A 15,520-nucleotide genomic window follows, 5' to 3' on the forward strand; every position below is an offset into this window, starting at 1 on the left:
ATCCAATTCTAAAGTTGACTATACCATGTTACTTTACTACATATTGCTTAAAGGAGAAAATGCTTCAGTCTTATCAGATTTATTATCTTTATCCTTTATTTTTGCTATGCTACCATTAAGTATTGTTCACATTCCCACTGTCACTCATTCCAATTGAATCTTCTCTGATTAAATAGTGGTGAAAATAGAATGGTCCAGGGCCACTGAAGTATGTTTCAGATGTTTATGGACACTATAGGATAAAGTAAAAAAGACATAAAAGAAACAATGAAGTGTTATCAAGCCTTCTTGTAAACAAACGTTTCTGTCCTGCCAGCAACTCCCAAATAAGCACACTGAGAATTAATATTACCTATAAATGCTCAGCTAATAGCTCAGGCTTATTACTAACTAGCTCTTACAACTTAACTCATTTCTATTAATCCATATGCTGCCCTGAGGCTTGTGGCCTTTATCTCAATCCCATTTTGTGTGTCCAATTCTTTCCATCTGGCTGGCTTCTCCCCTCTCTGACCTTCTCCTTCTCATCATCCTTAGTTTGGTTGCCCTGCCTACAGTTCCTGCCTGGCTACTGGCCAACCAGCATTTTATTAAACCAATTTAAGTGACAAATTTTTACAGTGTACAAGAGGGTTATTCCACAGCACCTTCTATCCTTAAAAAAATTTATGTGTATGGGAGTTTGCCAGCATGTATGTCTATGTACCACTTTTGTGCCTGATACCCCTTGGAGGCTAGAAGGCCTTGGATGCCCTGGAACTGGAGGTACAGCAGGTTGACAGCTGCCATGTGAGTGCTAGGACCCCCAAGCCTCTTCTGGAAGAGCAGATAGTACTTTTAATCTCTGAGTCATCTTTGCAGCTTCAAGCTCTGTACATTTTGAGGTAGCATAAAAGAGTAGAAATATTATTGATCCTGGAGCCAAGAGTCTTACTAAAATTAGGGCTAGAGTTACACTGACCTTGGGTTAATCACTTTTAATTTTTTGAACGTCAAACCCATCATCTAGAAAATGAATCTAATTAATATCCACAGCAAATCGACAGGGCCTCATGCATGCATTCTAGGACTCCCGAAAGGCTTCAACTTAATCCACTGTATTTTCACTTTCCTTTAACAAAAAGGCTTTTAAAACACTATCTATCCACTGTATTTTCACTTTCCTTTAACAAAAAGGCTTTTAAAACACTATCTATAATGTTTAGCAACTGCATTAACATCTTTTCAGAGAAAGATAAAACAGGATTAAAGGAATGACTAAGCAATCATCTCACTCTGTCATAGGATCGATTTCATAAGATGACAGACTTGAAAGTATTTCATAAACTATAAAACACACTATGGCTCCCTGTGCTTTTGCTTTATCTAAACTCATTGGTTTGCTATTTCCTGTCACCCTAGACTCTTTTTTCCATGCCAATCTATAAACTACTCATTAGCTTACAGTTTGCTTCTTAAGTGTGATATGCAAGAAAGGGGTACTGAAGAGAGAAAGGGGTAGAGAAAAAAATAATAGCACAAATGCCCAAACACAGATTCAGAAATAATCATACTTTCCCCAAGTTTTCAGTTATAGTAGAACTCCATATGAAGGAATTATACACCTCTTGGTTCCTCCTTTTCTTTTTGTCTACTTCATTAATTTTTTTGTTGGAGGGTAGACTGTCACTGTGCACAATTGGCAGTCAGAGGACCACTTGTGGGTATCAGTTTTCTTCCTCTACTACATGGGACCTTTGGCTCAAATTCTGGTAGTCAAGTTCTGTGGCAAGTGTCTTTGCCCTCTGAGCCATTTCACTGACCCATCCTGGCTCTCTCTTTTCTAGAAAACATATCATGGTTATGTTGACAGCTGGCTCATCTCTTACAAGGTTCATCTCATCTGTGTCTTATTCAAACACCACCTTTCCCATTGTTTCTTTTCTAACTAGAAAATGAAATTTGGGCATGGACATATTATTTTGTGTTAGGCTCCTTCATATTACTGGAAGGAAAATTAAAGTCTAGAAAGATGAAACGTCTTGTTCAATATAATGTAGAAAGAATAAAAAGCAGAAATAGGGCTCTGGTTTCCTAATAATTTACACATTTGCTCTTTATTGACAACCTAGAAGAGTCACAATTTTCTGGTTATGGAGTAATTGCATATTTACTCATATACTGCCTGTTATTACTCACTAATGCTTCCTACCAGTTCTTCTATTTTTCAACTGATCTTTACATGACTTCTTGGTAGGGACAATGCTTTAAAACTTTATCCCACAGTTCCTCAAATAACATCTGTGGAGACCTCATACCTACAATGCAGCAGGTACTGGACTTGTCACTTTATATTTTTCCATTCAAGTTCCATGATTATTCCTAACAGAACATACTATTCTCCCCACAACAGGAAACTGAGACTCTATATTCTTGAGAAACCTCCTAGCCTGGCCGTAGTGGTTTATATCTTTAATCCCAGCGCTCGGGAGACAGAGGCAGGCAGATCAGGTATCTGAGTTCAAGGCCAGCCTGGTCTACAGAGTGAGTTCCAGGACAGCCAAGGCTACACAGAGAAACCCTGTCTCAAATAACCAAAAATAAAACAAAACAAAAACAAACAAAAAACAAAAAAACAAACCTAAGCCAAGCCCAAACAAAAACCTAGCATCACACAATAATCCAGGTCTGAATATAGAGTTCAAACTTAATTCTCTAGACTTCACATCTGAGTTATTTCAACTCAACCAGGTTGCTTCTTCATGAAAATACCTAGGCGGTCAAAGGGTAGCTATTTTTTTTGTTTGTTTGTTTTTTTTTTTTTGTTTTTTGAGACAGGGTTTCTCTGTGTAGCTTTGGAGCCTATCCTGGCACTCTCTCTGGAGACCAGGCTGGCCTCGAACTCACAGAGATCCACCTGCCTTTGCCTCCCGAGTGCTGGGATTAAAGGTGTGTGCCACCAAAGGGTAGCTATTTGATCTCACTTTACAGCAGAGGAAATAGGGTCAGAAATGTGAAGGTACTTTCCTCCAATCCTATAGTTTTTAACATCAACTTAAATGTTTAGATGAGGTATAGTTATCTCACAGGATGTACAAATAAATATATGACTGTTGATTCCTGCATTAAAAGACACCTTTTTTTCTTACTGACCTGCTAACCCTTTTAATTTGAGGATTTAAGTTTTACAAATAAATACCATTTACATTTAAATTTATCATCTCTCTGAAACCTGGTAAGATTCAAAGTTAGTATTATGAACTCAGCACTAAAAAAATAGTGGCAAAATCTAAAGATATTATTCTTTGTCCTTGACTATATGATCTTAGCAGGAGAGACAGTTTAAAGATAGTCTTTACTGAAATAACAGACTGCTGATAGCATGCAGGTTTTATATTAGCTTTGCAGTTAAGATGAGAAAACAAAAGCATACCTGTTAGATAAGAAGTAAACTGCTTTGGACCACAACGGATAGCATAACGGGTAGTTGTTCTCACAGCTTTTGGTTCAGTTTGTAATGCATCCCTGGGACAAAAGAGGGTTCCATCTGATGTTTCTCCCCACCATCTTACTCGGACAAGTACACAAGTGGGAGGCTTTGCAATCTTCCATATGACTTTATTAATAGTAAGTTTGAGAAAGCAGCGTAACTGCCCTTCAACCAGAGGTGGCAGGCTTGTCGATGGTGAAATGTCACTTAAACCTATGGAGGAATACAACAAAACTGAGTTAAAATCTAGACTAACTATGGAAACTAGTTTTTTTGTTTCAGTTTTTGGATTTTTGGTTTTATTTTTATTTTATTTTTTTGAGACAGGATCTCACTAGGTAGTCCTGGCTTATCTGGAACTCACTTATGTAGACCAGGCTGATCTCAAAATCACAGAGATCTACCTACCTCTGCCTCTTGAGAGCTGGGATAAAGGTATGCACCACCACACCATAATATGCTTTTTGAACTGAAAAATAAACAAAGCTACTTAGTGTCTACAGAGAAGGATTTTTCTACCTGTTCTAATACTGAGAAGTAACTAGAAAAACAGGCCATAGAACAGCCGACCTGATCACTTATACGAGCTAGATAACAACAGTATTTAGGTTTCGTTCAGGTTATTCTAAGTAAGGAACAGTCCCTCTAAGGCATGTTAATCCAAACTTGCTTAAATTGACAGATACTATTTGAAAAACACAATTATTCAAGTGGACAGATGTTTAAATCTTAGTAGTTGGAAGTTTGTTAAATGCTGTTACAAATCCACAGTTAAGATGTATTATCTTTATCTCTTATTTTAAAACTGTCATTAAACATGAAACAGTAGCTCTCCTGATATACAATTTAGTGTGAATCAACACAACTTAGAATTTCAGCAAAGACCATCTTAATTGTCTTTGCTGTCAAGATCAGATAGTCAAGAGGAGCAGAGACTAACATCTTTAGATTTGCTGCTATTTTTTAGTTCTGGGTTCGGAACATTTATTAACTTTGACTCTTAATAGAATCCAAAAAGACGGTGAATCAAAATGCAAATGAAACAATTAATTACAACCCTGGCTTGCCTTTCAGTCAGTACCTTTTCTGAAAGATTTAGAGAAGACTTTAAAAAATACTTGAGAGGCTATGGCAGGAGGATCTCAAGTTCAAGGCCAGCCTGGGATCCACAGGGAGATTCTGCCTCAACAAACAAATAAAACCATTTATGTATACACTTTTCTATCTCTCCGACTATTTCCTTGGGGAATGATCATATGTCATAATAAAAAAAATACACTGAAATCTATCTGATCAGGAATCTGTAAAGAATAGTTCTTTCCACTAAAACAAGTAATTTGTGCTGTGTATAGTGGAGAAAAGATCCACCACAAAGGGCAAGAATAATCTATTGAAACATAAAAGTATATGCATATAATAGGTGTACCTGTATATGCATGTGCCATCGAAAGGTCTTTCTATACTTTCACTGCATTTCTACTTTGACTTTCTTCTCATCAGCCAATGCTTGTCTGGCTTGACATAGAGAACACCAGCATTGGACATCTTTCTTCTCAGAACCTCCACCATTCCTGGCAGGAAAGGCATGACCTCAAAATTGCCTTATTGATCTATAGATAGTTTGCACAAGATTTTCCCCAGACTGTGGCTTCAGTTCAGTCCCTAACTCGATGGTCTAAGGGCACCATCACTGTTCTCAACAGCGCTATCCTCACTAAAAAGACAATTATAATTTCAAAGTCAGGAACACCCAATGTGACACGTTGAGGATAGCAACATAGTTAATTTTCAGTTTCATGATCTGCCTTGCCTTGAGTTCCTAGAGTAACTGCTGTCACTGCGGCTAACAATCCCTATTCCCGTCAGCTTGGGTTACTGATTTAACGAGGTCCTATACCACAACACCCTTTCATCATTTCAGGCACTTCGGATGATACTTATACCCCTTCCCCCTACTCCAAATCCTACTACCACACATACATTTGTCCTTGCCGTAAAAGACACTTTTAGTTTTGGTCTCCTATTCGTATCTATTAATCCTCACTCTACCTCATTTATCCATTCACAGGCTCTATTTCCTTTCCATTCTTTAGGAAAAAAATTCTCTCTTTTAACTTTCTAGTCCCCTGGATATTCTCTGTTCCGTCCTCTTTTGTTTATCTGTAGCAGAAAGAGGTCTCAGAATTCCTTTCGCCCTTTTATGCTTTCCTCAACCTTGGACAGATAAAGTTACCTCTCTTCTTGCGCCCTCGGCCGCCCCCGGGCCCTTGGCCTTTCCGTTGTTTCATGCCGAGCCCGGGCCCTTGGTGACCAACTCAATGCAGGTGCCAGCTCTGTGCGCTCCCGCCATCCCTTCCCACAGCGCCTGCGTTCCCCGGCAACCGGCGCCGCTGGGAAGCCTGGGACTCAGGAAGAAGCAACTCTTTCTCCAACAGTTCCCGGAAATCGGTGCCAAAGGAAAGCGCCAATATGCTTTCCGGCGAGTGGACTACAACACCCAGAATGCTTTGCTTCTCTACCTTTGCGAGGTTGCGCCCGGGCACCTGCAGCTGCGCAAGCGTAAAGTGATAAACCATTTGAGGACTTCATTGTCCAGCATGCATTGCCTGCAGGAGGACTCCTTCTTCCGGCGAGGGTTGTCGAGTTCTCCGATAGGAGTCCGTAGGGATCCGCAGACTCCGTTACCCAGTTTCCTTTGTGCGAAGGCTGTTGCGCACTTCCGGTGGAAGCGCCAAGGCGAGGGGGCGGGGTTTACTGATCCAGTGGGCGGTAGGCGGCGCTGCCGGTGTCTGGGTGCTGTCCAAAGGCGACTGGGCGTCGTTAGAGGAGTGTGCTGTGACCGGTTGTACTGCACGTATCGTGGGGACAGAGCTTCGGCCACAGTTGTCGACGTGCGGCCTCCCCTTGATGTCGGCCCTCGAAAAGAGCATGCACCTCGGACGCCTACCATCTCGCCCTCCTCTGCCCGGCAGCGGGGGCAGTCAGAGCGGAGCCAAGATGCGGATGGGGTACGTGACTTGTACCTCTCTCCCAGGAGACCAGGCCCAGGCCATTGGAGAATGGTGTCTGGGCGTTCAGAGTGCCTTGGGAAGGGACGCTGAGGATTGGAGGAAATGCTGGCGTTGGCCTGGAGATGTTTAGATGGAGTAGACGGTAGATTTGGGGACTAGGTAAGGAGCTAAGGGAATAGAAATAGGAGGACGGATAACATTGTTGGAGACATAGAGGAATAAGGACAAGGTTGAGAAAGATGAAAGAATAATTTAAAAGATGATGGGTGGTAACTCCAGAAGTGATGAGATTGGAGAAAGAGTGAAACAGTAAGGCGAGGAGAAATCTGCCATAGTTGAGGGGAATAGAGAATGACAGAGAAAAGTTGAGGGGAATTGGTGGATCAAGTAAGTGGTCCAGGAGTAAGAAGGCTTTCACCTGCGGGGTATAGAAACGTCTCAGGTAGAAATTAGAGAGTGGAAGGTTCTAGAAAAAAGTTTCCAGAAGTGTAAGAATCTGGTTCAGAGAATGTGGGGTGAACTAGAAAGCTTGAGGAATAGGCCTAAAGAAAGATAGAGAACATGGCCAGGAGACTGTTAAAGGGAGTGAGCCGAGAGGCTAGTGAAATAGATGGGGTTTGATAAAGAAGACAGCTGAATTTGGAACAGTGACCAGTGATATCCAGAGACTGAGAAATAACTAGGATTAGGATTTTTAAATGGAAGCACTGGGTAGGTAAAATCTGAGAAGCTTGAAAAGATTTGGGCAATTGTTTGTTTTTCAAGCAAATGGGACCTGAAAGAAGCTATGTACTGGTGGAAAGATTTAGAATGAGTGAAGCACTGGAGTAGCCACTTAACAATAAAATGTGGGGAAATAGTTTGCTGGGAAGGGAGGTGTGTGTGTGTGTGTGTGTGTGTGTGTGTCCATGTGTGTGTGTCCATGTGTGTGTGTCCATGTGTGTGTGTCCATGTGCATGTGCGAGTGAACTAGACAAATGCCACATCACTGAGATACACTCCCAACCTAACAGCTGAGTTCATAAAAGAAGCTTTGGAAATTTAGTTCCTTTCAGGTTTGTGCCATATTCCAGGATACTTGGCTGCCGGGGAAAGCCTGATAGTTGAACATACTAAAGTGAGTTGCTAGAAAGTAGAGAGAATGGAGTAGTCATTGGGATATGTAGAGGATTACTGATTATAAAGAGAAAAGAAAGAGGTACATGTTGTATTTGGAATTTGAGAGAGAAGCTGGTAGATTTTCCTGGGGAAAGGATTGAAACATTCATTTCCAAAGAAGTAGTATGTCTAAAAACTGCTCAAAAGATAACAAAGAAAAATGTAGTACTGTGAAGATTGATTATAGGGATGAAGAGAACGAGAATCCTGCAAAGTAAAATGGGAGGTGGGGGTGGAGGGGTGGTGAAAATGGTTGGAAAAACCAGAATCCAAGAGACCTATAGTTTATAGTAGAAAAAGGAAAAAAAATCTTGACTGAAGGTAGATTGATGAATGCATAATAGAAAGGAAAATGGAAGGCTTGTTGTAAGATAAAATAAAGATTGGTCATGAAAAGACATAAAGATTGAGCTTTTAACATGAATAGAGAGTCTACAAGCTGACCTATACTATTATTTTGGAAAATTATCCTTACAATTAATGTAAAATTAATGTAATAATTCTTGGTGTGGTTTCTTTTTTAGTTTATTTGCCTTCTTTTCTTTTTCTCTCTTTTCTGTTTTTGTTTTGTTTTGTTTTTTTGAGGGATGGTCTCAAGTTAGCCAAGCCTAACTTTGATTAATGATCCTCTGGCCACACCTGTCTTAGTGGCTGTTTTTCCTAACTACAATTCCATCTTTCAGTATACTGGTACTCATCTATACCAATATATCTAAATGCTAGTTTTTAAAAACAATTCTATATGCTTTGGGTAAGTTTAAGTGACCTCATCACCTCACTTTATCAAAGTAAGTTTTCTGAAAAATGAAGAATTGGGGGACAATACCAAAAGAAAATCTGTTCATTAAAAGATTTTATAGTTACTGGTACTTTATCCTTTAAATAGCAGTGCTTTTTTGGGGGGTTGTTTTGTTTTGTTTTATTTTGAGACAGGGTTTCTCTGTGGCTTTGGAGTCTGTCCTGAAATTGCTCTGTAGACCAGGCTGGCCTCAAACTCACAAAGATCTGCCTCTGCTTCCCAAGCAATGGGACTAAAGGCATTCACCACCACTGCCCAGCTCAATGCTTTGGTTTTATTGATTCAAGTTGTCTCTTATTCTGGAAAAGATAATGATTTAGAAAGATACTGTTTCTTTCTTTGTTTGATATGCGTCTGTCTTGTAGCCCAGGTTGGCCTGGAATTGATCCTCTTACCCCGAACACCTATGAACTAAGCTTAGAGGCATATGTCACCAAACCTTGCAGAAAAATGCTTCGTGCTCATAGTGTTCTGAAGAGAAGAGCAGATGTTGATGGATTGTATGTGGTCCTCAAGTGTTATTTTCCTTCTCTGCTTTCTTATTGGTACATAATCTTTCTAAGATGTTTCATGCTAGTAGTAAAAGAGACTCTTAGAATCAAAGCTAAAAGAAAACTTAGAAACTGCCCCCATTTTACCACTGTCTGAGCTTGAGGAACCTGTGAGTCCTAGAGGTCTGTAAAGTAGACTCAAAGGTAGAGGAAGTTATTTTAAAGTAAATATGGAAACCAAGACTCAAATATTCCTGCTACTAAGTAAGGTGCACTTAAAAGTTAATTGGTAGGGATCTGGGTAGTATTATTAGTTGTCTAGACAGAGACCTATTGATTTGATTCATGGTTATCACCCTGCTTATGCTTAACTTGAGTTGTGCATATTGTCACTCTAGGATTCTTTTTTCTTAGTCCTGATTTGACAAATTTCATTTCTGTTAGTTTCAAACCATCCCTTTTAATTTCTTCTTCTACTTGCTTTTTATTTACCACTTCCTCCCTGCTTTAGTTTGGTGGACACAGGGTCTTACTGTGTAGTCCTGGCTGGTATGGAACTCACCATGTACTCCAGGCTGATCTTGAACTTGAAGGATCCTCCTGCATTTGCTGCTACTCTCCCACCCCCCAGTACTGGGATTGTAGGCATTGACTATCGTACCTAACCATTTTTTTGTTTTTGATTTTGTTTTTTTGCAGCAGGGCTCAAATTCTGGGCAGTTCTTTCCTCAGCTTCCTAGTACTGGAATTAGAAGTGCTTTCTTGTCTTATTTTCACTAATGTTTATGTACATTGGTTGATTCCAGTTTTATGAATTCCAAGCATATGAATTTCTTGAGTTTCCATCATTTGGTTTTTCAAATTTAAATATATTCATGGAGTAACACTCTTTAAATATGTTTTGTATTGTCACTGCAACTTTATTATTTGGTTTAATCTATTTACAACTCTACAAAATAGACCCCCCCCCTCCATTTATGGGTAAGGAAGGGGATTTTGAATCAGATTGAAAGTCACTCAATTAATATGTGGTAGAACTAGCTTTAGCTGTTGGGATCCATTCCTTTTTCAAGTATACCAGTGCTGCTCTTGGGTAAGGCCTGAAATCCTGCTGGCATAATTCCTTAATAGATGCTCTTGGATGACACAATCATATAGTTGTTTGAATTTATTACAGCTTTTGAAGCTACTCTAATTAGGACTGGGTCCTTACTTGCCTTGGAAGCCTGATATACTGCTCAGGGGTGTCTCTTAAAAACTTGTGCTTGAGTGCCTGCCATTACCACTGGAGAAGACCACAGAGTAGTAAAGCTGTTCATTGTTCAACTTGTTTATGGGTTATCAATAGTTTTACTTAAAAAAAAATTTACGTGGATGTGTGTGGGTATACATATGGATGCAGGTCCCTGTGGAGACAGAAGAGGGCATCAGATCCACTGGAGCTGGAGTTACAAGTGGTTCTGGGCTACCCAACATGGGTACTGGGATCTGAACTTCAGGAGTGCTCTTCACTGCTGAGCCGCCTCTCCAGCCCCAATACTATTTTTAAAAAAATAAATAAATAATTTTTAAAAAGCACCTTCTGTTTCTGTAGTGATTTAACTGATATTCAGAAATCATTGTTTTTTGTGTCCAATGAATTAAACTAGGGCAAGGTGGAGGGTTAATTTACCATTTTCCCCCATGCCCACATTTTCTTTTTGAGACTGTCTTGTAAACCTTAATTCTCATGACTCTGACAAAGCACTGGGATTGCAGCTATGTACTATGTGCTCAGGTAACATTTCTTTTAACAAACGTTCATTCACTTGTCTAATACCGCAGAATCAGTGGCAGAAACAACATTCAAACCCAGGACTCCAGATTTTTTAGTTCATTGATCTTAGATCAAAGAGTGTAGTGTTTGGAGTAAGACAGATAAAGTCTAAGGCCCAGCTTGAGCATTTACATCAATCAAGCCGTTTGCCTTCTTAGAATCTGTTTCCTTGTCTAAAACTCAAAGTACTTCTTCAGACTTTAGATTGCTGTAAGAATAAGATAATACCTGAAAAAACATACAAGACCTGTGTACTCTTGATAGCTGGTAGATGTTACACTTTGAGAACTGAGAGAAGGGCTTTTTATTTTGTGAAATAATTTTTTCAGTTTTTTTATTTTTATTTCATTTAATTAAATTTTTTTTTCACTTATTTTATATACCAACCAGTTTCCCCTCTCTCCTCTCCTCCAGTTGCTCCCCCCTTCTGCCTTTTTGTTTTTCTGATACAGGGTCTCACTCCACTGCCCAGGCCAGTCACCACTGATCTTTAGATATGCTGTCACCTTTGGTAGCTGAGACTATAGCTATTCAAGATACTTTCCTCTCAAGCTGTATATTTATTCATTTCTGGTATTCTCTCCTCCAACTTTTAAAATGTTACGGATACCAGGTGTCTTAGGAAGATATTAATTCAGCCAGAAGGAAGAGCACTGTGAAATGATTTGCTGGAGGTTACAGATTGAGTTACTAAAAACCTAAATCCTTCTTGTTTCTGGTTTGTTACTTTTTAAATTAAATTATCATTAAAATTATATATACATAGATAACACATATATATAATCTATTTTATATAAATTATTGTATTAAATTAGATTTCATGTATTGTTTGTTTTTTTGAAGCAGGGTTTCTTTGTGTAGCCCTGGCTGTTCTGGAACTCGCTCTGTAGATCAGATTTTCCTCAAAATCAGAGATCCACCTGCCTCTGCCTCCCGAATGATGGGATTAAAAGTGTTTGCCACCACCGCCCAGCAGAAATTATATTTTAATAATACAGAATTCATACTTTTAATGTATGCAGTTTGAGCATGCTGGAGACCATAGGATTGATCCCTAGTGCTACAATGAATAAGTAAATGAAATTAATTGGCTTTATTCTGTCTACCAGGCTGCACAGTGATCACCACTAATTCTAAACCATTTTCATGGTGCACAAAGAAACTACCTAGAGCTGTCACTCTTCTTGAAGCTCCTGGCAACCACTAATCTACTTTTGTTTCTATGAATTTACACATTCTGGACATTTTGATCTTTGGTAACTAAGTTCTTTCACTTAGCACAATGTTTTCAAGATACATCCATGTTGTTGCACATATCACTACTTCATTTCTTTCTGTGACTCAATTTATTCTATGGTATGGATGGATATATACTCCCTTTTCAATCAGTTGATGGACACTTGGATTATTTTACTTTATTACTCTTATAATAGTGTCACAAATATCTACATAGAGATCTTTGTGTAGAAGTATGTTTACATTTATCTTTTGTAGATATATAAGATTGGAATTGTCAGGTCATATGTAAATTAGATTGAACTTTTGTTTTGTTTTGTTTTTCAAGGCAGGGTTTCTCTGTAACTTTAGAGGCTCTCCTGGACCTTACTCAGTAGACCAGGCTTGCCTCAAACTCAAAGAGATCAGACTGTCTGCCTCCTGAGTGCTGAGATTAACCACCACCCAAGCAGTTTGCTAATGGTGTTTTTGTTTATTTTGTTTTGCTTTTTGTTGTTGTTTGTTTTTTTTTTGTTTTTTTTGTTTGTTTGTTTGTTTTTTTGAGACAGGGTTTCTCTGTATAGCCTTGTCCTGGAACTCACTCTGGAGACCAGGTTGGCTTCACACTCACAGAGATCCACCTGCCTCTGCCTTCCAAGTGCTGGGATTAAAGTGCACCGCCATTGCCTGGATACTAATTTTTAAAAGGGATATTTGCTCATTATTGGTATCAGAAATAGTTCCCCAGTTGTCCTTTTATTTTGAATATCTTTTACTCATATGAAAAGTTGTTTTAAAATTATTTTGATATATCTAGCTGGAATTTCTTGCATTTTGAGTCACATAAAAAGCCCTTTCTCATTCATATTGTAAAGGAATTGCTGTATGTTCTTTTCCTACTTTGTAGCTTGTTTTACATCTGTGTTAAATTTACTGTGTTGTGTTAAGTGAGAAGCATGCCTAGTTTTAGCTGTCTACAGGTTGCCTGTTTTTTGTAATACCATTTCTTCGAAGTCCTTTTCCCATTATATAAATTTCACAGTAGTAAAGAAATTGTCCTTTCCCCATTGATTACAATGACATCTTTACTATGTGACATATTTCCACATAGATTTGTGTTTTTATGAGATGTTTGTCCTTTTCTGAGAGGAGATTTAGTAATCTATTTTAATAGATGGAAAAGGTAGCTTTCCCGTGATTCATATTTCCCTGGCTCCTCTTTATTTAATTCTTACAAAATAAACATTTGTTGTTGTTTCTGAGACAGGAGCTTAACTATGTAGCTTAGACTAGCCTTCAACCTCCTGAATGTTAGGATTGTAGGTGTGTGCTACACACCTGGTGTGGCTATTTATTATTCACAGAATGGTCCAGAGTTAATGCCCTTATTATGTTCCCAGTCTCCAGACTTTGTATGAGTTTTCTTTTGCTATCCTTACAACAGTGGCTTTTTCTCTCTTTCTCATTAACACTGTGATTGTTATGGTTGCTGCAACTCTGCCTGCTCCACCTTTATTTTTCCAAATCATTGGCATAGGAATTCGATTATTATGGCTTGTTCAGACCAATTCTGATTCATTGCTACCAGGCAAAGAATGAAAGAGCTGGGCAATTAGAAATGTCCATGTGGTAGTCAATGACTCCTACCCCAAGTCCCAGTGTTAACAAGTGAAAGAGCTGGGATTTGTTTTTTCTCCAAGACAGTTTCTCTGTTGCACAGAGCCCTAGAAGTCCTAGAATTCACTCTGAAGACCAGACTGGCCTCAAACTCACAGAGGTCTGACTGCCTCTGTCTCCTGAGTGCTAGGATTAAAGGTGTGTGCCACCACCACAGCCAGAATTGAATTTTTTTTTTAAAGTACAAATTCCCTCTTTTATTTGTACCATGGGTAAAAGAGGTGATACCCACTGCCATCCTCTTATCATCACAATTGTGAATTTAAGCAACTTAAAATTCACCTGGGATCGTCTAATCAAAGGTCTATTGTTGCCTATTGTCAGAAAATCTACTTTTAGTATCTCCAACTGAGTAGCTTTTGTTTTTGATTTTAAACCTAGTGAGCTCTCTATAATTTGAGTGGTAGTTATAATTTGTTATAACTTGGGGGCAGATTTGGGAGGAATGGGGGAAGATAAGGCCTTTCAGTCTATGAAATAGTTTCTTTTAGAAAATAAACTTTTTTCTTCTTTTTTAATTTAATTTTATTTTATGTGCATTGGTGTTTTGCCTGCATGTATGTCTGGGTGAGGGTGCGGATCCCCTGGAACTGGAGTTACAGTTGTGAGCTGCCATGTGGGTGCTGGGACTAGAACAGGGATCCTGGAAGAGCAGCCAGTGCTCTTAACAACTGAGCCCTCTCTCCAACCCCTAAAATAAACTGTTCAAATTTTATTTTAGTTTGTGGGTGTCCCACAGTGTGTATGTGGAGGTCAGAGGACAACTTGCAAGAATTGTGATTTCCTTCCACCATGTGAGAGTCTGGAATCAAACTTGGGTTGTCGGACTTGGTGGCAGCTGCTTACCTGCTGATCCACTTTCCATCCCAGAAGAAGCTGTTAATTAATAGAGCCATTAAAAGGTTAGATATTCCAAATGCAGTGTTGACTACTATCTCCAGTACATGCCACCAATATATTTTGAAGATTGACTAAGAGAATGTGTAGAAAATTCCAGCCATTTCAACCACAGACCTTTAGGGGTGTAAGTAGAAATCTGTCATTAGCAAGCCATGTAGCTCTTGGTCAGTTATTTTTTCCCCCCTCTGTCAGGGCCTCAGCCATCATGGTATCATAAAAGGAACGTTTTGACACCAGATATACTTGAGTATAAGTCCAATCTCCAACATTAACAAAGGGAGTATTTCTGAGCCATCTCTAAAATGGAAATACTCTTATCGCAGAATTAAAACCTTGCTGGCTACGTAGCAGAACCTACTTGGTTTCCTTCTTAATGCAAGATTTAAGGTAGATGGTTTCTAATGGCTAGATTCAAATTGTATATAGTTTTTCGAATTGCAACATCTACTTTAAGAGGGTGTCTTTTTCACTAGTAATGGACACTCCAGCCCAACTGCAACTCTCAGCCAGCCATCTGGTTGCCTTTTCTGTTCTCTTGAAAGCGCTGCTAATGAGGGCGTCTTAAAAGCAGCACTGCCTTGATTGAAGTGTCTGGCTGCAATTAAACTTTAGCATTAGCCTCTGCTGCAGAATTCCTTGTCTAGAGAGTCTGTGACATTGTCTGGGACAACTCCTGTGAAGTTCATGCCTCACAAGTCTCTAAACATATCTTCAAGTCTATTTGCTTAAAATTTGCAACTTATGTTTCTGTTTTTGTATTTTCTCAGGATAGAAGTTTTCTCCTTCTCCTCTTGCCTTGGTTAATTGTATAGTTTTATTAGGTTAATTCCTAGTAGGAGCCACACCAATGTAGCTGTTTGGCCCCTGTAGATATAATACTTACCCATCTGACTTAACCATTGCTAATCTGTTTCTTCCTCAAGAGCTTCTTTAGAATAGGATTTTTTTCTTCAGAATTTCTGATTCCTTTAAGAAAAATAATTT

At 39.1% G+C, this 15,520-nt stretch overlaps 2 protein-coding genes across 2 annotated transcripts in view; one reads left to right on the forward strand and one right to left on the reverse strand.

The window, feature by feature from the left end:
- Positions 1-5,936, reverse strand: part of C2cd3 (C2 domain containing 3 centriole elongation regulator) — a 100,657-nt gene extending 94,721 nt beyond the window's left edge. The window contains exons 1-2 of the mRNA XM_027407777.2: positions 5,703-5,936; positions 3,413-3,682 (exon numbers count right to left, since the gene is read on the reverse strand). Of these exons, the coding sequence (XP_027263578.1) occupies positions 3,413-3,682; positions 5,703-5,757 (325 nt within the window). The 5' untranslated portion in view covers positions 5,758-5,936. The remainder of the gene's footprint in view (positions 1-3,412; positions 3,683-5,702) is intronic.
- Positions 5,937-6,240: 304 nt separating this feature from the next.
- Ppme1 (protein phosphatase methylesterase 1) overlaps positions 6,241-15,520 on the forward strand; it is a 52,601-nt gene continuing 43,321 nt past the window's right edge. Inside the window, exon 1 of the mRNA XM_027407779.2 lies at positions 6,241-6,477. Coding sequence (XP_027263580.1) covers positions 6,377-6,477 — 101 coding nt within the window. The 5' untranslated portion in view covers positions 6,241-6,376. The remainder of the gene's footprint in view (positions 6,478-15,520) is intronic.

Source organism: Cricetulus griseus, chromosome 3 (genome assembly GCF_003668045.3).
Source record: "Cricetulus griseus strain 17A/GY chromosome 3, alternate assembly CriGri-PICRH-1.0, whole genome shotgun sequence".
In the NCBI taxonomy this organism is placed as follows: domain Eukaryota; kingdom Metazoa; phylum Chordata; class Mammalia; order Rodentia; family Cricetidae; genus Cricetulus; species Cricetulus griseus.